The 23415-nt window shown below is 38.6% G+C and overlaps 2 protein-coding genes across 2 annotated transcripts in view; both read right to left on the bottom strand.

Annotated features, from left to right (window-relative positions):
- Positions 1-10574, bottom strand: part of LOC110175921 (uncharacterized) — a 34890-nt gene extending 24316 nt beyond the window's left edge. Inside the window, 1 exon segment of the mRNA XM_086836683.1 lies at positions 9696-10574. Within this exon segment, the coding sequence (XP_086692809.1) occupies positions 9696-10410 (715 nt within the window). The 5' untranslated portion in view covers positions 10411-10574.
- The window catches only part of LOC147643105 (uncharacterized), an 80931-nt gene continuing 68083 nt past the window's right edge, over positions 10568-23415 (bottom strand). Inside the window, exon 4 of the mRNA XM_086836684.1 lies at positions 10568-10643. Coding sequence (XP_086692810.1) covers positions 10570-10643 — 74 coding nt within the window. The 3' untranslated portion in view covers positions 10568-10569. The remainder of the gene's footprint in view (positions 10644-23415) is intronic.

The following is a 23415-nucleotide window of genomic DNA, read 5'->3' as shown; positions in this document are numbered from 1 at the left end:
TATTTGGGTGCAATGAGAGCTAATTTGGAGACAACACTATTATTTGTTGTATGCAGTTTAAGGTTGTTTTAAAGCCTATAATCGAGAATTAGACTTTTAAGTTTCTATTATATCAAAAAGTTAGACATTTGTGGAGGTACTCATACCTAATAAACAATAGAGTTAGTAGTATTTATACCGTTTATAATGATTTTTTAACCTTATACCATACCAACGATGGGTTATCCGGTACTACACAGTTTATTAAACTCGACTTTGGCTTCCTTCCTTGTAATTTTTTTGGTTTATTGCTATGACCAGATACAGTGTTACATATATCTAAAACCCAGAAAGTAGTTTGCGTAGAAGCGGAAGGATAATTATACAGAAATGACTAAATCTGCGCGGCTGGTGATGCTGATCAAGAATGTATACACATGATAAGGTCATATATGTCTTATTGAAGGAGAAACATTGCTAACTTTCCGACTAAAATCGAGCACCGGCAAGACATTGAAGAAATTCCAGTTTCAGATAGGATAAAAAATGTTAATAATATCTGGAATATGTGGGTATGTGTATAGTAAAAGGGGACCATATTGATTAAAATTTATTAGAATATATACTTTACTTTAAATTTGTTTTCTAACTAAGAGGGTTACCCACCGAATTATACACCTCCAGAAAAGTATTTCACCTAACCAAAATCGTTAGATTTTCAATTCCTTAAATTGATTCAATTACAGATTAGATTCTTAAAATGATTTATTTCAAGCTTTAAATTGTAGATAGACCTTGTTTTGAAATCATATCCACTTTTTTGAAGGCAATTGTTGATGCAACAAAAAAAACTAACGTAAAGGGGAGAAAGTGGCACTGGGTTATATTAAGTCTGTGCGCCATTTGCAGTTGTCGTTTTGCTGTTTGGCAGTAAAAATATTTGCCTTCGTTCAATTTGAAGTGTGCGCCATGTCGATAAGTGCAGTTTTTTATCTCCAAATGTTTACTATATTGCTATACCCACCAGTCACGCCCCCTTTTTGTCAACTATATATGCATGTGCAATAATAATAATAAAAGGTATATTTTATCAGGACTTATCCAGCTTTAACTCGAAAGTGAATTTGATAGCATTTTCCGGATATCCTTTTATTAATTTATGGAGTGAAATTTACACAAATAGCTATGGTAACAGGAAACTACTTTTTCTAATGCGAATAAATAACATTTTTATGATGGAAAACAATATTGATGTAATTATTATTGCTACCCGAATTAAAGTTAAAAAATAATTCATTTCTTTCTTTCGGATTAAATGACAGATTTCGCTTGGAACTCAACAAACATTAAGAGAAAGATATTTAAATCAATGATACTTTTTCGAAAGTAAAAACTAGAAGAGACCTCTATATGTAGATACATATAATGTGGCAAATGTGTGCTGGTGAATGGCAGGCGGAAGTGGATGTGGAATGCCTTTGAAAATGCGCACTCAGTCGAAGTATTCACAGATACTCACGCACACACATGTGGCATCGACAAACACACACACACACACACACAAAAGGATGCCGTGATGGAGTCATCTTCAACTGCCGTTGGCTCCTTGAATGGTTTTTTCTTTTGATCTGCGGCTATTCCGATTTCTTTCTTTTTTCTTTATTTTTTGATCGACAAACCGAACAAAGGAAGGAGCTGTTTGAAAACACACTCTGGTCTCCAAGAGCCAAAGTGGAGTTTCATTTGACTTGAACTTGAGCACAATTTAATGGCTTTAAATAATCGAAATCGTAAAGTTCACTATGTAAATTCAGGACTCTTTAGGGTCTCTCTGCCAATAAAATAGTTTAAATCTATATTGATGAGTTTAATATAGAACTTGACAGAGAAACTTACACAATTTGATTTACAATTATAATTTTTAATAAACTTTAAGCCTCTAGTCTCGCAATTTAAAGCCATATTTTAAGGTTTATCCTTTCCCACAAAAGCCACTTGAAGCAGGTTTATCCTCATATGAACAGCACATTGGGAAAAAGGAAAAGAATGGGAAATGACTAGAGAAGATGGCGAATAAAAAGTTGGACTGCAAGTTTGCCGCACAGACAATGCTCCGACACTTATCTCATTTAATTTTGTATAATTTTTTCCCTCCTCTGGCAGCACACATGCATCCAAGCATACACTGCAACCAAAGTATTAGGTACTCCTTGAATTGGAAGGATATTTATAGTTCGAAAATAAAAGAAAATGAAGGTATTTAAACATTCGAATCCTTGTTATCTCATTAATTGCCGTAGAAGTTATACAAAATGGATATATTTGTATATATTTTGAACTACTTTGATCTTTTCAAATATATTTTATTATACAATACTAGAATTCTGCCAGTGTATAAGCCACATTTGGGGAGGCAAAATAAAAGCAGTGCAACTTTGTACCATGTTTTCCATCACATTGTTGCAGCCTTTGCAGTGGCCAAGCCAGAGGGACTCCCAGGACGAGGTTTGTTAATGAAGAAACTTTTTCGGCTGCTGCAATGGCAATTGCCATTGCCTTATTTTATTGCGCATTCCTGTGGTCGCGATTTGCTGGACTCGTGTTGCAGTTGCAGCAGTCTCAGACAAATTGCTGCCTCTAATCCTGCACACTTTCAGAGAAATACAAAAAAGGTGTACGAGTGTGCCAGTGTGCAAGTGTGTCACTGTGCGGGACAGATAATGGAGAGCCGAAATTCACTTAACTCATTTACGGGACGCGCCGAGTGCGCTTAAATAAATTAAAATGTGGCAGGTCCTGACGCTTAAATGCATATGCACACAGTCAGTGGCAGGACTCGAATACTCAGGTACCCGGGCAAAGTGGTAAAATTGAGTTAAGGACACTAAACTTTGTATAAAACAAAGGGATAGCGGGTTATTTGGAGAATCAAAGTTAAACCAAACTAAATTCCCTAACTAAGGGAAGTTATCTACTCCAAAGGGAACCGACTTTTAAGAGCAAGCTTTGGAAAGAGATCCTAAAGGAGATCCAAGTACATATGAGCTCGCAGAGGTAAAAAGAAGGAATGTGGAGAAGAATGTCTGATTTATAATGCATATCCTTTAATTTTTTGATCTAACTCTTTTAATCCATTCTCCATAATTTCTGATTCTTACAAAAGGTAGTATATGTCCTATAAAACTTTATCCTTTAAGGTCTTGAAAGCAACCGTATTAAGTTGACTTTTTAAACATTTTTAAGGCATAAATAAGCATTTAGATTAATTAAAATATTGTGTGTGACATAGTTAAAAAAGGATGAGCCAAGTGAGGCCAGGACATGGCACTACTTATCTATCCTTTTTGACAGGGTATTTTGAGCAAAGTTGCGACACATTTACCATCGCTGTCCTGGCCTGTCATCGCAGCCACCTTCTGCTTTCGCACTCGCACTCGCACTTGCTTTCACTTTCACTTTCACTTGCGCTTGGCTGGCGGTGAAAGACGAGAGAGAAAGTGGGCCAAGAAGCGGGCAACAAGAGAGACAGTCAAACAAAACTGTGACACTGGAGCTGGGTAAGCTGGTCTCAAAGGACTCGCTGCACTTAAAACATCGCGGTGGCCATTAAAAATTATGTGCAATGAGCAGAAGGACGACGATGGCGAGCAAACAACAAATAATGAAATTATAATTAAAGCCAGGGCTGGGCGAAATAAGACCATCAAGTGCACAAAATGAAGGGGGGACCACAAACTGCAGACAACGGATTCAATTACCTACCAGGACCCTGGCAGTGTGGGCGTGGCATAATGAAGAAATTATGAAGTGCATTAAAGCGCAAAAAGCCAAAGCGGGGCAAACAAGCCACGGCTGCCAGGACGAAGTGCCGGCGGTCTAAGGAAGATGAATACACTTATTGAGCTGCCCCTGGGCTGGGTTGAGGCGGCTTCAAGAAGACCAGAAAAATAAAGAGACAGGAGGCCATGGCAAAGGACGGGACAATAAAATGCAGCCTCCGGCACTGAAAGCACAAACAAACAAAAAAAAACACAAGGATGAAAACAGAAAAAAATAAAACATCGGGCAAACATTGGAGGGAAGAGTCCTGCAGGGATTCGAGACAGAGAGACGGAGAGACACAATCTGACGGCGGAGTGGAGTAAGCCAATTACCAAAGCCAAAACGAGCAGTGGCTTCAATTTATTTTCATCCTACACACACACAGTAATTGTTTTCACCGTATTTGCAAGTCCTTAGAAGAGGATATTTACTTTGAGATGTTTTAAATGTTCTCAGGGATTCTTTAAGTACTTTTACGAAAAATAAACATAATATAATATTGATAATAACCCATAGTCTTTCTACATTTAAAAGCATTCGAAAGGTCTGCAAATGTGTTTCTGGTCATAGGTCCTTACAGGGTATTGCTCATATTTGGAGAACTTTTCGCCTGATTGCATTTCCACTCTTCGCTCTGGCTTCTGGCGGTTTGTATTTAGCCTTGCTTCCCGTTCGGGACCCTCTTGATCTCCCCAGCGACCCCCCAGGCATTGAGCCACCCTTCTGTGTAATTAATTGAAATGCCTGTCGCGGCCAAGGACGAAGGCAGGATTGCCAGTGTCCTTGACTTTGTGCCTCGTGAGAGTGTGGAGCGTTGGAGCTGGCCACTGGAAACTAAATCAGACTGAAAAACTGCAGACTTAAGATCGTTTAGAGGAGCATGCTGAGCTAGAGCGGCACGCAGTGGGTTAATTAGAAGGAGTTAGTCAATTGAAAGGAAGGATTTTTGGCTACTTGCGGTAATGCAGGATACCAGGAATTTGTTAAACTATGCAGAGGAGCAAAAAACATTATAAAAAGTATGCCAATAAGGATTGTGAGCACTGAGAGTGTGAACAACTATTATATGTATCAATCAATCAGAATTGAAATTTACCTTACGTTTGGCCAATCGTAATACAGATATGCCAATGTAAAGAAATAATTCTTGGAAGAGGTTTGAATCTGGAAATCTGTTTGATTCCGAAAAAAGGAAAAGATATGTTTTCTTATTGGAGCTGTTTGGGCAAAAGTATCAAACTCCCCAGGTTTTATTTTGCCTAGTCGAGCTTAAGATCTAAAAATTTATTCAAAGACACAACAATCATTATTCTGACCCTCTGTTTAAGATAAATTTAACAAACAAGATTTGTTTCGCATTTTAAAAATAAAAAGTATGTATGTATCGTTTGAAAATGTTATTGAATTAATTTTTGAAAAAGCACAAGAAGGTTAGCTTATTTCTGGATGCCGAACTTTCCTTATCCTTCGAGATTGCAATTGGATCATTGCAAACCAATCCATTTCACTCTAATAATAATAAACAAAAATATAACAGGAAATATATAAACATAAACATAAAGTTGGAAAACACCTTCACAATAATATGATATATTGGTCCAATCTGATTCATTGCATTTTACATATATTTTTATAGGAAAAGAAAAAAGTCTTTCTTTAAAGTTCTATTTAGATAGCTCAAAAATGTAGAGACTAGTTTGAGTAGAAACGGAAAGACGGATATGCTTGGAACTTTGACTCGGCTGTTGATTTTGGTCCTTTAATGCATTGCAAACAAGGTAATATAAAAGTGACGATTTATAACGATTAATACTCAAATTTTTCTACTTATTCAACCCAATGCTCCTATATATTTCCCCAGTACTTCCCTCCTAAGAATATTGCTGCATTTTCTATTCACCAACAGCTGTGTGTCATTAGTATAAGATCGAATTCATCTAGAAGCAATTTCCGCTGGGAAACAATGATTCTTAAAATATCTTTGGACCTCATCCCTATATTCTATACACTAGAAGGTGTCCAGGAAACCTTCTTGCAACCTGCCGGTGCTCAGACATGTCGCCTTTTGTGTCCTGTGATAAATACAACGACCTTCCCCACTTCCTTTGAGGTATAGTAATCCTACTAAGATATAAAAACATATGTATAAAAATGCTTCAAAAGTATTAAACATTAGTGATAATGATAATGTCATTGCTTTAATAAATACAAATAACAATTACAAATATGTACATACATATATATGTACTTTATGGGGTTGAAAATAAGTGACTAGAATTAAAACACTGCAAGTATGTAAAAACTACTAGAAACACCTGCAGAATAATATTAATTATGAATATATTCTTTCTTTTGTTTAAATATTTACATACTTCGTGAGCTAGAAAATCAATTGAATTCAATTTAAACATAACTATTTAAGTATCTGCATTTTCTAATTGCTGTAAGTGATACCTCAGATTAAGCCTAATTTGGGCACAAATATCCACAAGTACGCCTGAAAACAATTATGCCCACTTAGGCCAATTTGTATTCAATTTCCTACCGCATTTTAAATGAAATTAAAGTGGCAAGTGAACCTTTAACAAAATTGAAATGCCATGTCATTTAAGAACAGAAAACCGCGATTTGTTAAGTGGCTGTGGAGTGAAGTGTGGCCTCTGATCACTGGACCCTGGATGCTGGATACTGGATGCTGGATGCTGGATGCTGGGCTGTTGGCTGGGGGATGGCTTATGGAGTCGCTGGTTTCGCGGAAGCCAACTTGTCATTCATCAAACTTTTTCAATAAAACTTTTGCGCCGCTTCTCACCGCTGGCCAAGCTGCAAATCCGTCGCTCATTTCGAGAGCCAAAAAAAGCTTTCGGAACTCGGAACCCGGAACTCGGAACCCGGAACCCGGACCTCGGCGGGGGAGTCAAGTGTGGGCCGAGTGGAATGCAAAGTTCCTGCTCTCTGGCTGTTCAATTTCACTCGAGGGTTTCGATTTCCAGTCGCCGTTGTAGTCTACTGTCATTGTCAACAGTTGCCCAAGGCCGTGGCCCCCGAACCCAATTGGCAAAACTTCAGTCGAAATCATAGTACTACACAGCAGAAAAGAAGAGGCTATCAAGTCCGGGACACTTTACACTCACAGGATATAAAGGATATTCCTGCACATCAGCTAGGCTAAGGACATGTTCTCTCAGTGCAGTCTGAAGCACTGACAAACAAATATTATATTGTGTTCCCTATCGATTTCCTCTTTAGCTGCTCCTGCATTCAATTTTCAGGATGAGCCATGCAACTTTTATGTCTAGCTCATCATTTTGCCAACTGCTCAGAGCGGGCGGATGAGGGAAATTGTTTGGGGGGAGGGTTTCGGGAAAAGCGAGTAGAGTGGCGAAACACAAAGACAAGAATGAGCAAGGATGAAGCCGGAGCTCAGGACGAACAAATTGACAAAAGAACCTGCTCCAAGGATTCGATGGCTGAATGAGCATGGCTCCTTGGCCCGAAGGCTCCTCCTCCTTCAAGCGGGACAGGGGGATCCGGTTGCCTGACTGAGCCGTAAACAATCAATGCAATCTCGATTTTGAGCGACGGTCCTCGTCCTTTGTCCTTCCGTCCATCAATTTCCATAATTAATCATGCTAGACACAGCACACACAAAAGGGTTAAGCGAAGGCCTTCGCAAGGCTCTTCAGATCAAAATCAAATCGAATCAAATTGATAAGTAACAATGCAAAAGTTTCCCTTTGGCAGGCAACTCTCGAATACGAATACGAATCCCCTCGAAAAAGTTAATATCCCACACACACAAATGTTCATCTAACTATATATAATATATATTCTATGGATTTGAAGCTAACATTGCTAAGTTTCCACTTTCTCATGAGCTAAAACAATTGTTTCATAAGCTTGGATGGACCTCAATTGGTATTGATTGTTCTGTCATTTAATAAATGGCATATTGTCAGGTATAGATACATTTATTATAATAAATCACAACTCATAAGTTGTAAACCTTCTCCAAACTATTGATAGTTTTCTTCAAATCATAAGCAGGTAGTCTTAAACAGATCACGATTCAAGGACAATATATACTCAATACGATTCTTTATAAATGAATATTTAAATAAAAGAACTAAATAAGAGTAATTCCTACACATAACATAACTTTCTAAACATATAATACCTCCCCAAAATTGTTGTTATTCGAATCTACCTTGTCTTATTTCAATCCGAAATTCTCAATTTTCTTTATTTATTAAATATGTTTTAATTGTTGTTGTCTCTCTCTTACAATTTAATGGTCCACCTAAAAAATATTTACACCCACCCCACCCACTGATGGCAGTCAAGGCTGTGGCGATGATTTTCCACCCGCAGGAACCCTAGAAAATGAAAAAAATAAACACCAACAACAAAAATGGGGGAAAAAGTCCGCCATGCATAAATTTCGACAAGGCGACAAAAACAGCCGCGAAATTACAGGCGCGTTTTACGAGCGCGTTATTCTTTTTTTTTTTGTTTTTGTTTATTTGTTTTTTTTTTTTAGTTATTGTTTTTTGCCCGCTAACCTCAAGATGCGCAAAAAAAAAAAAGGAAAATATCTGCAACGCGTATGCATTCATGGCCATGAATTGACCCAAACTGGAAATGGCTAGAAATGGTTTTTTTGGCAGGGGTTAACCAGGGCCCGTCGCACAACAAGCGGGTTAAAGCCAGCGGGCGGAGGACATGCACACCCATACATACATATATCCCGGATATATCTATATACACATGTATGCATGGGAGAGTTAGGGGGTTAAGGGATGCTTAAGGGGTTAACAGAAGTAGAGACATTGCCGCTTACTCATGAGGCAGTCCCAGACTACCAGGAGACCTTTTATTGCTACGAAAAAAATAAAAAAAAAATTAAAAAGAAAATTATATAAATAACACAAAAAGAAAAAAATTAAAGGCGATGGATGTGGATGCGGCCCGATGAAATATGATTAATTAACTTTTTAACTCAGCCAAAAAATAATCGGACATTAGAGATTCACCGGAAAACCCAAATTTATTTAAGTGACCATTCCGGAAAAAACATAAATCTCTTACTAAACAACATATATTATTATTATGCCTAAAGGCCCAGTTTATTCGCTAATTGAAATGTGATCTGAACTCACTAATTTATTTAAGGTTATATCTTGATTTATATAGAATTTTGGATATTTAATGTTGGAAATTTTGAAGCAAAGAGAAAGGGAGGTGTCTGCAGAAAGACATATGTAGTTCGTATATCCTTAAAATGTGCTATATAATCCTACCACAACCCATGTTTGTATATACCCCAATATATAAGAATTTAAACAGATTTGATAATTGCAGTTTTACCTTTACTAAAATCGGTTGTGTAAATTATGCCTGTTGTAGGAATAATCCAACTTTAAATACAAATACAATTACTCCTATTAAATAAGATATATACGATTTAGGGTAATATTTAACTGAGGCATCAGGGGCTTAGCAAACTACTAAAATAGTATATAAAACTATCTAAATATCATTTATATATATGTGATTTAAATATACATTTAATTAAAAAATCATGGAAATAATAATTATATTGATTATAATTATTATATTATTATGGCTTGGAAACTATAAGGATATACCGGTTTCAATTTCAGGGGAATATCTTTACAAGTTTTGGAGTTCACATTATAAATTAATAGCCCCCTTTAAAGTTTAATAAACTTCTCTTCCTTACTAACCCCATCCCCCTAAATTATTAAATCCTAGATGTGACCAGACCAACTGACAGACTGACCAGGCTTGACTCTAATGCACTCGCATTCAATGGATAATGCATGTATGTGGATGCGGTTATCCCCACAAGGACCCCCATCCCGATGGCTTACCATTTTGGGTGGTGCTACCCTGGAAGAGGTTCCGCACATAGGTGATCAGCCGCCGGTGAAGCGGTCGGTGGCGATGCCGCGATGACTTCCGGTGCGACGACGACGATTCCTGTCCACCGCCGCCGCCCTGCTCTACATCCTCGGGATCCATGGTTGCCACCGCGGATCCTGCACCAGTGCCTGCTCCCGCCACCACCTCCCTGCCACACTGACTGGCGTCCACGATGATCTCGATGCTGCGTTGCGTGCTGGACTTCTTGAGGCCCAGCGCAGAGGTGCAGGCACTGCTGGAGGCAGCTCCTCCACTACCTCCACCGCCGCCGCCGGAGGATATGGTGCCAATCAGGGCATCCGTTACACTCGATCCGGTGCCGGCGATGCTGCTCACCTGCTGCTGCCGCTCCTGCTGGTGCTGGTGCTGCTGCTGGGTCTGGTGGTGCTGAACGCGACTCGTGAGCAGCTGGTGGTGGGCGGCACTGGAGGGCAGTTCGTTGACGGTGCCATTGCTGTGACTTCCGCGATATATCAGCTCCGTCTCGTTGCTCACCTGGCGCAGGGCATGCAGTCCCGTGTGCGAGGCACTGCTGGCCATACCGGCGGCGGAGGAGGAGCCGCCGCCACCTCCTCCTCCTCCTCCTCCTCCGCCACTGCCATTGAGTCCTGTGTAGTAGGCGCTGTTTGGTCTCTGGCTGTGCTGCACCTGTGGTCCGGCCATGGCGTTTCGCTCCTTGTATCTGGATCCTTCGGTTGCGGAAGCTGGAGCTGGAGCAGGAGCAGGAGCAGGAGCGGGAGTGGGAGCGGTAGCGGTCACTTCCTGCTCTCTGACGTCCTCCCAATCGTTAGCCTTAATCTGTGCTAGCGGGATTTAGTGGTTTTAGTAGCATGTTGGGCATTCACATGTTAGCGGGTTGGCGGGGTTAGGCAGAGTGCGGCTAAGCGTCGAGGCATCTGCGAGAAGCGAGTGAGATACGAACAAATAGATTAGAACTAGAAGCCACTTCATAAGGATACAGGGATACAGTCTAAGCCGCTTATACTGGGGACTACATGTGGGCCTTTTTGTGGCCTTCTTCTCTTCGTTTCACACAAATGAATCGAAAACCTTATAGTTATAGTACAAATAAAATAAATATTCAATTTGCCAGCAGCAGTTGCATTCAGTGTTGGAATGAGCCATGTGTGGGAGTGTGTTTTTAGTAAGCTATTTGTAAGCCGCTCTATAATCCCATTTGATTGCTCTACATTTGCCATCAAAGGACTGAGTATGACACAAAAATAAAAAATAGACTAAGACAAGTGTTAGTGCAAAATAAAATTTAAATTTATGTGTACATTTGTAAGAATAAGAATTCTACGACCCAAGACTTAGGTAGATATAAACCTTTAGTACTTATCAGTTCAGATTTCAAAACCCCTTTAAAAAACTCTCTGCTCTTCATCAAAAATCCCATATACTTAGGCTGTGAATTTGTTTTACCAATGATTTCATCATTTTCCATTTAACACTAGAAAAAGTTGAATACAATTCCTGTTTAATTCCATTTACTCAAGCATCATTACTGGGAAGCATTCTCAGAAATGGAGGTTACCGACCAAGTTCCCATTCCCAGAACCAATGGGTAACCATTCAACAATAAACAATTCGAGTGGAATCGCATTTGGGGGGTATTATTTTTAAGCGAGTTTCTCTCGCACATTTCCAAGCCGTTGTGATGGATTTCGGCTGTTGCTGTAGCTGGAGAGCTGCATCATTTATGGCATGGGATCAGGAGAAGCAGCAGCAGGAGCAGGAGCAGGATGTGGGACCAGAATCAGGAGCTTTGGCCCCACTTCAGGGCCAGGAGCACAGTGCGTTCTGCACGCAGTCTATCCAACGTATTGCTTTTGCAAATTCAATGAAGTACAAATTTATTATTTATTGATAGACTTATGCAAGTGCACAACAGGAGCAGGAGCAGGAGCAGGAGCAAGGAGCTCTGCAGTTTATGCCAGCAAGGATGCTGAGGAGATCCTTGCATGCGTGGTCCTGGTTACCTCGTAAAAAAATAACAAAAAAGCTCGATGCCGATGGTATTGCTTTTGCTTTCGTTTTCTTTGGCAGCACCTGTTTACAAAATGATTTATGCATTTCGCCCATTTTGCTGTCGACGTTTCACGTGCAACAAAACTAACAAACAAGACCGACTGCTCCCCACTTAATGTGATTTTCTTGTTAAATGCGAGTCGCTCTGCTTTTGTGTTGGCATTTTTTTTCTCGCTAAGAAAAATGGAGCACTTTGCTGCCAGTTTCGTACCTAGCCCCTAATAGTCGTTAGCTTGTTAAGCTACCGCTTTTTTGGGTTTTTTAGCACATCAAAGTGTATACATAGGTGCTTTTAAGTTACACTAAGAACAGACCTTTAAGGCTGCACTTTATTTTAACCAAATTCATGGTAAGATTTATAGTTCCGCTCCATGTTTTGTTGTGCATTTCCCCCAAGGTCTCCTTATTTATATATCGTTCATACGCAAAGGAGACCGACACCCATTCGAACAATCCAATTTTCAACTGTCAACAAATCGAGCTCAGAAAAGAAACGGCAGAAGGAGGTACCTAATTTATTGACATGTCGGAAATGTAAGCATTAAAAGCACCGCAGCACCACGAATGGAAAATAAAGCATAAATATCTATTAAAATGAGATTAAAATAAATTACAATTTGCGGAGGGGGAGGACGTTGAATGTGACGGCGGTGAGTGTGCAATTGGTTTGGCCTGTGACTCGTCCCATCATCCCAGGCCATTTCATTCCGGCATTTGAGAGCTTCCCCCCGGCCGATTCCGATTCCGATTCCGAGTCCCGGGAGCCTTCCTCCGGTCCTTCCGAAGGTCAGGTGGCCGTTTCGATGCTTGAGCAAGCTCTGGAGTGCAGGGCAAACACACTTCTCTTCTCCCCGAGAGCAGCCATGTGAATGAGGAGGGAAATTAAGTGCAAGCCGGGAGCGAGCTGGGGGGAGGGATCCATGGCCAGGACAACAAAGGGACGGACATACTTAGACGCACTTGAGCGTGAGGCTAAGGCATTGGCCGGAGCCACCTCCTCCTTCGGCGAACGGCAAAAGGAAATGAAGCTGAACTTTATTATAACAATACACAATAATCGTGTGCAAGCTCCGGCCCGAGCTTCCTCTCCTCTCCTGATTTTCCGCCCCAAAAACGCAGCTTTTCGTGAAGGCGGAAAAAGGGGGCAAAGAAGAAAAATGGATGCTTAAGAGAGGTAAGCTGAAGCGGAAGAAAAACCGCACAAAATGTTAAGAAAATAAGTACAAATCATCTGCAATTGACTTGAGATGAGCGAGCGGGTTGATCGAGCCAAGCCACAAAGGACTTTCACGGGTCCTGATGGATGCTTAATAGTATTTGCTGATTGCCATAACATAACAAAAGGGTTTATTAATTGATATTACCATTTAAATTCCGGTAATTCTGTGACTTACTAACCAAGGAAAGAAAGCACGGGTATTTCTCTCAGTGCCTGCGATACAGTGCGCGACATGGCGCTTAAGTAAACAACCCAAAGAACGTGCAGTCAGGCACGAGTTGCATTCCGTCCAACGACTTTGGTTACCTGCCCATTAGCCAGGATTCGTGGCTGCTTCGTCACGAAGTTCCAGTAGAATGTCTAGTGCACTTGCATCCTACATCCTGCATCCTGCAGCTCTAGAACACTTGGCAGAGACTTCCTGAACTCCAAGTCGCGCGTATCCTTGACTATGGGCAATATTCAAACGGGAAGGTAAAAGGAAATTGGATTTTTGTTGACAATATTTCGCAAATATCCGGACCAAGGGCACACGCAGACGCAACCCACATCCACAATGGACTTTGGCGGCGAGTCCTTTGGCCAGGGAATTTTCCTAGTCGACGCCGAAAGAATTTCCCATGAAAATATTTCATTGTTCTACGTTTTAATCTTCCATCACTTTGTGCTTAGAGCTTCTCACGTGTGTGTGTGCTTTGGAAATTTATATAATCTGACCTTACAAAATACATTACGTTCGACCAGGTCAAAATGGCAGAATATAAAGGAAATTATGCTGGCGATTTATAAATGACTTTAGCGATAACGTAGCGGAAGGGTAAAGCATTCTTTGAAATCCAGATACCAGCAATCCCTGGAAAAAGAAACCCCATGAACAAGGTGACTTAAGGGGCAATTGAATGGGAGTTTCTTCTCATATTTCATAAAATAGTAGGAAAAAATATTTAAGAGAAAAGCTCCAATACCAATACCGACTACTTAGAAGACCAGTTTCTCAAATTGAAACGATTGTGTTTAAATAAAACATTTAAATAAAACAAAAACAAACATAAAACAGCACAAAAATTGTTTTGGTTCTAAGTCAATGAAAAAAGTGGACCATTTCTATCATTTCATGAGATCATAAGATTTTAATATTCATTAAATTTAAAAAAAGGTCTTAAAATAAAATAATAAAAATAAAAGATAACAATACCTTTCAGAAGAAAGACAAGAAGCTGTAGTGACCGTTTTCTTTAAAACAATGTGGAAAGATATTAAAATTCTGTTTTAAAAATTCCACCATTACTCTGATTATTATAACCAGTGTTATAAAACAGTTAATAAAACACACAAAAAAAAAATTAAGAGCATTTCTCTGTAACCTTTTTTTATAAAACAGAAATTAATAAATCAATGACTTCGACATAGTATTCGAGACTTATTAAAGAACAAACACGATGAACTAAGAAAAATACAAGAAGGCTTCCTATATATACCAACTATAAAGCAAGTGACAAAAAGTTGGCGATTTGGAAAATGAAATTCTATTAACAAAAACCTTGACTTGAAGCATCCGTACCTCGTTGCACAGAAAATGATTAGCTTAAGATGTCATTAAAGTATACAACAACTCACAATCAATAAAACAATAATACTCACTTAAATATGCTATAATTTCGAAAATAATATTAATTAAAACATGGTATAAACTTTGAAAGCATTCTTTGAAAAGCAATTCTGAAAAACTAAATAAAATTGATTTAGATTCTGTAGCATCTGCAGTGCTGTAACCCCTTTTGTAACTAAAATAATAATAAATAATTTAATTAATAATTTAAATTTGCTAATAATGGATGTTTGTAAGTCGATATAATTTTATATTTTCCCCAAAAATTCTCTTCAAAAGAAATTGTTTCAGAACTGCAACTGCAATGCTGCTGCATTTATTGAAAGCAACCAATAAAATGTCCATGTTTGACATAAATATATTCCATGATAAATTCTGTTGCTTCTGCTTTTGCTGTGTTTCTTTAACATTTTTTGTTTGTCAGTCACCGCTTTTTGTTTAGCAATTTTTCGGATATTTGTTGTATGTGACAAAACTTGTAAAGACGGGAAATTATGAGCTGACAAGTGCAGAATTTTTAAAGTGGGCGACAGTTGGTTGGAAGTGGGTCTTGAGGGGTAACCAAATGTAAAGCAAATCGCCGACGGCTCTGGACGATGATGAGATTGCTTATCGCTGTGGCACATTTAGGAAAATACAAAATACATACACATAGGTGAATATATTTGGAAGCTGGCAAAGTACTTTAGCACAGTAAAGCCGAATTTTAAATTCACAAAGGCTTTGCTTCCAAAAATAATTATATTATTCAACAATTTCCAAGGAGAGACTTATGTGGCTTACGTTTCTAATTATACAAGTCTTTATTAAATAAATAAATAAATAAACCCTTGAGAAAGCAGGATATTTTTCCGGGAAATGAAACCCTTACGTTTAGTGGGTTTAGTATGTAGGGTTGAGGAGGGCAACAAAATTTTATTTAAAGCCCACAAAAATCATTCCAGTTGCCTGCCACAAATATTTCTGTTTCTTTTTTGTGGTTTTACTTATGGCACTCGGTGTTCTTTCACTTTTTACCTGTTTTTGCCTTGCTCGTGTTGGCTTGGCAGCCGTCAAAGTGCAAAATATGAGGCTCAAGCACCGCATTCTCAGTCTCCCCCAGCAATCCATGCTCACAGGACACCCCCACACAGGACACCCCCACACAGCACACATGCCTGTGAGGCTGCTCAGGATGCACGTGAGTTGCTGCAATCTGTGGCACACTTTTCGCAATGCCAGCGTCTGGTTTTTCCCCCTCTCTCCCTTTGCCGGATGGCAGGAGGATCCTGAAATAACAGCAGCTGGAATGCAACCAACCGACCAAGCCAGCTAACTGTTTTCATAACCGTAGATGGATGAGTCCTGTACACTGAGAGGAAGTTTGTGTCCTGGCCTTGTTTTTGCTTGGAAATTGTATAGATTAAACTATCAGGAAATGCTGGTTAATTAAAGGTTTTTTTTATACAAATTAACAACCTTTGTAAACTAGTCAAATCCTTTTCAATTATTCCATTTGACTTTTACTTTAGTGTTCATTTAGAGGGACATTTTTTACTTTTGCCAGGATATCTATTGGTTGTTTCCAGCTGCATTTTCTAATTTATTTTCTTTTTGGAATTTTTTTTCTTTTGGCCGCGTTTTGCGCACGTTTATTTGGCAAAAGCGAGAAACTGGAAAACCGAAAGCTTTGGCCCCAAACTTGCTCTGCCACCTGTCCTGTGGCCCTTTTGCCCTCCACCTGTCCACTCGTCCCTGTGACCCAGTCTTGATGGGTTTGCACGTGTTTCCGTCTGCCAGTGTCGCCATCACCATCATCATCATCATCATCATCTCACCATCCGCCATCCGCCATCCGCCATTCGCCATCCCCCATTGTGGCAACATGAGCGTCTTTTGAAAAACACAAAAGCATGGAAGGAAACGCGCTTGGGCAAGGTGACTTTTTGTATACCCTGCTTTCTGCTACATATTACCCATTTCATTGACAAGGTCATCATAATAGTCATCAGCACCTGAATGCACTTGCTTCAGACTCCAAACCGGTAACTATCTATCTGATCTGAGGAAAAATACCCCCCATCAGGGTATAATAAAGGTACACACATACATATGTATATAAGAGGACGAGGGAAATCGGCAGAGACACATGGAGCATTTCCACCGAGTGGGGTTTTATTTTCAAGTGTTTGTCTTGTGTGTGTGTGTGTGTGTGTGTGTTGTGCGAGTTGGAAACGTTTATTTTTCAGCTGTTGCTGCTGCCGTGACATGGACACCCGCAAAATGGTTGGCCTGTCAGCGACAAGGATGCCCACATTCGCTTGTTTGCAGCGACACAGAGGCTGTTAGCGAAATGGGAGAAAGCAGAAGGGAGAAAGTAGAAAGCAGAAGAGAGAAAGCCCTTCATTTGGACGCAAAAAATAAAAAAAAAGGTTTTCAATTGCTTCGCTCAAGAGGTTCCTCCACAATGATTTTGATCCGATTCGGCATTAGTAAACACAAGCAGCCAGCTGGTGAGCTAAACGCTGCTCGACATAACTGTTAGGCAGCCGAGTGGGAACTGTATTACAAACAATCAATCAATGTGAATAAAATAACTCTTTTCTGTTATATTTACTATAAAGGGAATAGTGCTTTAAAGGCTTTTAATCAACATAAGAAGTTATGTTATGTGCTTGTTAAAATCCATTTTGTAAATCCGTTTCAATAGTTTCAGAAAAGACCACTTATAATCAAAGCTCACTGACGAATATATTTGGGAAAGAATTGATAATTTCTTAACGGAATTGTAGCTAACAATAACAATATTAACAGTTTAAGTAAACAAAATTTAAGATAAAGCTTGCAATTGCAAGAAATATCTCAAGTATACAAAGTTAATTAAGGGTACAATTTTTTAATGTTTTTCTAAAAAAAACTTTCCATTTAGGTTTCTTTATGTTATGTTTTTAGCATATCATAGGTGCCATAGGAGCAATCAGCTTAAGTATATGGAAATGTAATTGTAACCCTTTAAATTTAAAGTTCTTGATTATCCAATTGCAAATTCCAACCATAAAACAATTGGGGCTAGCGTAACTTAGTTTTCTGTCTTTATTCTAGCTCTAGATTTTAAATGTATTCCAAATTATAACATGTTTTATATTTTAAACATAATTTGGTATAATAATTAACCATTTATTGAATTAAAATGCATAAGCCAAAAAGGAAAAGAGGTTAACCCATAAGGCTTGGGTTAACCTTTTATATTCTTCTCCACGTTTTCCGATTAAAATTAAAGACCAAGAAATCTAACAGAAAAGTATTGAAAGAGCTTTATACGGAGATGAAAACTATAACCAATTTTCGATTTACGATTTGTGTTCTGGACATCAAGTAAATAAAATTATACTCATATGGTGAGGTCCAACTCGTAGAACATATAATAAATCATATTAGAATATATTAATATAAGCACCTCCAGCACTTTAACGTTTATTTATATTTCTATGTCTGAAATCGGGTCTCAGGATATTCAAAGCCCCTTCTGGACTTTCAGAAGACTATCCAAGACAGGTGTGTGGGATTACACATGCCCACTTCAATAGTAGCTGCGAATGCGACATTACTTCCTAAAATGGGAAAACTCGATTTGCGTGCCAAGCTCGTAAATTAATTTTTATATCCCTTTCAATTACATTTCGATGCTTTCGCTGGCCACATCGCCCCCCTCACCCCCCTGAGGCAACATCAATGCATACTAATGAGTAATGAGGAGGTCGGCCCTGGTCGGTGGCCAGATTGCTTATCGGCCCGATTTCATTGCCACCACAAGTTGGCCACAACTTTCGTCTGGTCCTCGGTCGACGTAATTGCCCTTGTTCCTGTTGCTGTTGCTGTTCCTGTTCCGGCTCTTGTTCCAGCCGGGCCATTAAAATCCACTATCCGGGGTCCAAGGAGTGATCATCCTCCGATGGAAAACTCCCCAGGAGCTGCTGGGCGCAGCTTAACAACTTTTGTGTGTAAGCTTTCATCAAGCTCCAAGTGTGGAGGAAATGGGAAATGGCAGGAATTATACGAGCAGGGAGCCAACGCACTGCACACTTGCAAAAAATACATGTTTTTAATATATATTTCTTGCAGTTTGTTGTTAAAAAAATTGCAATTTTATTGCGAGTTGGAAAATGGTGCAAGTCGCGAAATGAAAATCAACTGAATCTTCTTTTAGTAAACTAAAGAATGTTTTCCTTATTGGTATATTGCCGTTTATTTGACATTATCAAAAGTCATTTACCTAAGGGGTTGCATATTTTATCATATTCAAAGTCAATTTTTTTTAATGATATCTAAACATTTTATACACTCCAAAGAATATTTTGAGCGTTACACCATACCCCAATTTTGAGTGTTTTCGAAAGTAAAAAACTTTGCATAAGGCTACTCCTGCAAAGTTTCATTCTTTTGCGGTTTTCTGTGGCCTCAGTGGCTTTCAACACAGCAAAACTTCAAAGATTTTAAATATTTCTACTTGGAATTTCCATCACATCTTAAGGTAGCCAATATATATTTAATGCAGAATATTGAAAGAAAGTTCAAAAAGTGATTAAGGTGATTTGTAAAAAACTTAAATATAGTTTAAAGGTAGTATTAGAACCTTTAAAGTTAAATTTCAGACAATATGCACTTTTACACATTCAGAATACATACAACATATACATATATATATATATATATATATCCAATTCTACACAAATAATTTTTCTATTTAATTTTTAAGGCCCATATTATAAACTACTTTGAATAAGAGTGCATCCAAAAATATGCCCTTAATTTGGATTATTTAATTTTTATCCTTGGCTCTTATATAAATTTGACAATCGCCTTTATGATTATAATTCTGTTCTAAAAAAATGAAAACATTTTAAAAATGTGAACAACAGCTATTTTTAGGCTATAAGTATATGTTAAAAAACCACTAAGTAATAAATATTTACTTAAGATTCTGTATTTTACATTTTCCTATTTTATCAAAGGACTATTAGAATGGAAGTGATAAGATAATCTGTTCGGACTTTTATAAAATAAAAGCCTTACTTCTCAATTATAAAAATGTTCATACCTTAGAGTAAGTGAAAATAACAAATGTTAAAAAACGGAGAAATTACAATTTTTCCGATACGTTATGGAAGCTATATGATATGTTGATTAAGTCTAGAGCTGTCAGTACTTAGCTCAGAAACTGAAAAACTAGTTCGCATAGCAACAGATAGAAGGACTAGATCGACTAGGCTGCTGTTGAATATACATACTTTAAAGGATTAGGAATCCTAAGATCGTTGTAAACTTTTGGTTCGAATTATCATATAGAATAATATATATTATATGGGATGAGCTTTTAAAATAATTTAATGCTTTTTTACTTGTAAGGCTTACCTTTATACTTTCACTAAACTTGTATTCTAATACAAAATTGCTCTTAATAAAATATTCAGGGTTCTATAATAGCTTAAGGAGTCAATGAATAAATGGGTTTTGTTTTTTGTTTTTCTAAAGAACCTTTATTGTTCTTCAGTGTATTGTTTTTTTTTCTCTTTCTAGAACTATGGCTCTAAATGTAAGCCTCGACGCAGAAAAGTAAACCATGGAAATGGAACAGAAATCTGTTAATAAAGACAAGCCCTGACGGGGATACACACTCACACACACACACACACACACTCACACACACACACACACTCGCACACGTGCGAGAAAAGGTATTTGAGGCTATTTTGCATAAATGCCACAGGCTCTACCTCCTACCTATGTACCTACCTTCCCTTATCCTGGCCTCCTGCACTCCTCTCCTTCTTTTTTATGGAAAGCATTTGAATTAATTATACTAAAAGTTGTGAAAATAGAAACTGCTTTGCACCTGATGTCTGACACAAAGCCTTGAGGAGGGTTGAGGCTGTGTTTTACTGGGTGGGGAGGATGGGGAGCCTAGAGAATCCTTGTAGTTTTATCTACCTCTGTGTGTGTGTTTCTGTATACCTTCACCCCTCTAAACCTTGTTGAAACTTCTAATTAAAGCAAGAAAATTATTCTTTCTTTCTATTATGTAAAACAGCTTTGTATATAAGTATATAAAGCTTGGCAAAGGATTGCTTCCCAAATCCAAATCCAAATAGAAATGGAATTAGATAGAAAATAAAGTCAGAGGCTGACAAACTCCAATCTACGCGAGATCGGGCTTAAAGGACGAAACACAATCGCCGGATTCCGAGCCCGGATTCGGATTCCAACCCGGACAACAACAAGTTGCCAGGACAATGGACGCAATGCCGTTGACAGGCAACTCATAAAAGATGAGGGCAGCCGATGATGGGGCAAGAGATGAGATGCGAGGCTGATGATGATGATGACGATGACGATGAAGATGACGATGATGTGACCCCCGGACAGTGGGCAACTGAGCTAAGGAGCACCTCGACACACTCATTGATGTGCCCGTTGATTTTTATGGCCGCCGGCAAATGGCGCCTCAAAATGGAAAACATGAAACCGAATTAACAGCCAAACAGAGCCCAGGGAGAGAGGACTGCGGAATGGTAAACGACCAGTTCCGGAAACGTATGCCAAAGGCGCCGCCTCCTTGTGGGACTTTGGTAATTATCGCCTGACCAACATACAGCCCTCCAAGCACACACCCCCCCACATGCCACTTGCCACTTGCCACCTCTAGCCGCACTGGGAGAAATAGTCATAATAAATTCTTCAAACCAAATTTAAGGCTTTAGTTAAATATAATCAGCTAAAGGGTTAAGGTAGGATGTGCTCGACAATGGAATACCCGGTAGCCACATTGTTTTTTGGCATTTAATTAAAAGACAAATGTGCCACATCCCAAAACTCAAAGCTACTTCTTCAATTGAGTTAAAAAAATTAGTGTCCCAGAGTCCAGGTATATAAAGATAAAATATAAATAAATAAAGTTGTCACAGTTTAAAAGATTTTTCAGCTACAAATCAAGAATCATTTCATTATGACCTCAGAATGTTATGTCTTTAAACTGGTTTTCCCTTAACTTCATCTAAAAACTATTTATAATATTCAAAAGTATAAGAAATTAGTGAAGCATTAGATTCGTTTTATTAAATATCACATAATTTTGTTTAATATATAAATCTGCGGGGTGAAGGGGATATGTTTAGGTAGTTTCTTTAAGGATCTCATTTTTATGGAACACACCCAAATATTATACCATATGTAGCAGTGAAATCGCACTATAAGCTATTATGTTCTATATCCTATTATAAAGCGAGTAACAAGAGGTTAACAAAGCATTATTTTTCCATTATCAAAATACTAAAGTAAATACTATATTCAAGTTAAATTACTGCTCTGCTTTAACCGAATTAAAGTAAATAACACCATGGACGTATTTTCCAAGTGCAACTCTTCTTTTATCCACTTGACCCAGGAAAATGCGGCGTCATGTGGTGGTCTGGTCCGACTCCCGGAGCTCCTGCTCTGTTCTCGCCTCGAGTCTGATGTCATTGCGTGCCTTGATGGATTTGTGTAATTTCTTTATGCCGCCTGCCATTTGGGTCCACCCCAGAACAACACCCACCAAAGACTCTAGAGCACCCACCCAAAGTCCTCCCGTCCTTCCCCTAGAACCCATCATAAATTGAAGATGGATTTAATTACAGCCTTTGGCCCTGCCAAGTTTTTCTCACGCCTCTACGGCGACAGCTGCGTTTATGCAATGCGAATACGAAAGCCATCTACTATGGTGAGTTTAAACAACTATAGCAAGTAAAAATGTTTAACAAATACAAATTAAAGTTAGAACAGATCATTCGGAATCTATCTTTATTTATAGAAACATTTTGAATGATTTACTATGGATTTAGTAGAACAAACTAAAATCTATCATATTTAATTGCATTCCTTTGAAGAGCTTTTTACTTGATTTCATATTCATAACGATTATAAAAATAATCAATTGATGCAAAGGAAACCAATGAGGTTTTTCTTTCTTAAACTAATCTTAACTTTTTTAGTTAATTTACTAATCTTCAATTTGTATCAAATTCCCACTGTATTGCATGGCCTCTTTAAAACTGGCATTTTCCAATTATCCAAGCCTGAAATCTGTGGCAAATCGCCTGCCTGCCCCTGACTTGACGCTGCAACCGTCGTGTGGCATCAAAGCTGATAATGGAAATTATAAGGGAAAAGCCCAGAGGGGAAGGAAACGGGATGCAAAAGTGTGAATTTATGTCATGACCTCAAAATCTGTCGCAAATTTCATTTCTGATTTCGAAAAATGACTCTAGGCTATTTTTCGATTCAACCATTACTCAGAAAAAAAATGTTAACAAAATAAATCCATCCAGATAAAGTTTCCCAATGTGTAAGTGAAATACCTTACCTTTTGACTATTTTCACATATTTTTAAAATGATTCTACATCGTTAGCTGACTTGCAGCATATACTATGTACTAAGTACATGTATTAAAATCACATTTCGACAATTTTCATTTCGTGCTCTGCCGACGTGGCTGGATTTTTTTTGTGCAATTCATTTTCTTAATGCTCCTTGGGTGTAATTTGGGTCAAAACTAATTAGACGGCAGACGCGACTTTAATTACCCACAGCCCGAGGATCCAAGGACGAGGCTTTTGGCGAAGGTGAAAGGGTCGCACTGCTTTTCTCACCCATTTTCCACCGATTTTCCCCCCTCCCGGTGCTAATCGATGGCCCTTGGCATAGTTGGTCTGAAACTCATAAATTCGGCGACAAAACGATTTCAGCGTCAAATACTTTTCGCCAAACCCTTCAATTTGCAGTTGTCACGTTAGC

Source organism: Drosophila serrata, unplaced genomic scaffold, assembly GCF_035046125.1.
Source record: "Drosophila serrata isolate PLE 108 unplaced genomic scaffold, ASM3504612v1 contig_293, whole genome shotgun sequence".
NCBI lineage: Eukaryota > Metazoa > Arthropoda > Insecta > Diptera > Drosophilidae > Drosophila > Drosophila serrata.
Note: the sequence above shows the minus strand (reverse complement) of the source record. Positions and strands in the feature narration are given on the sequence as shown.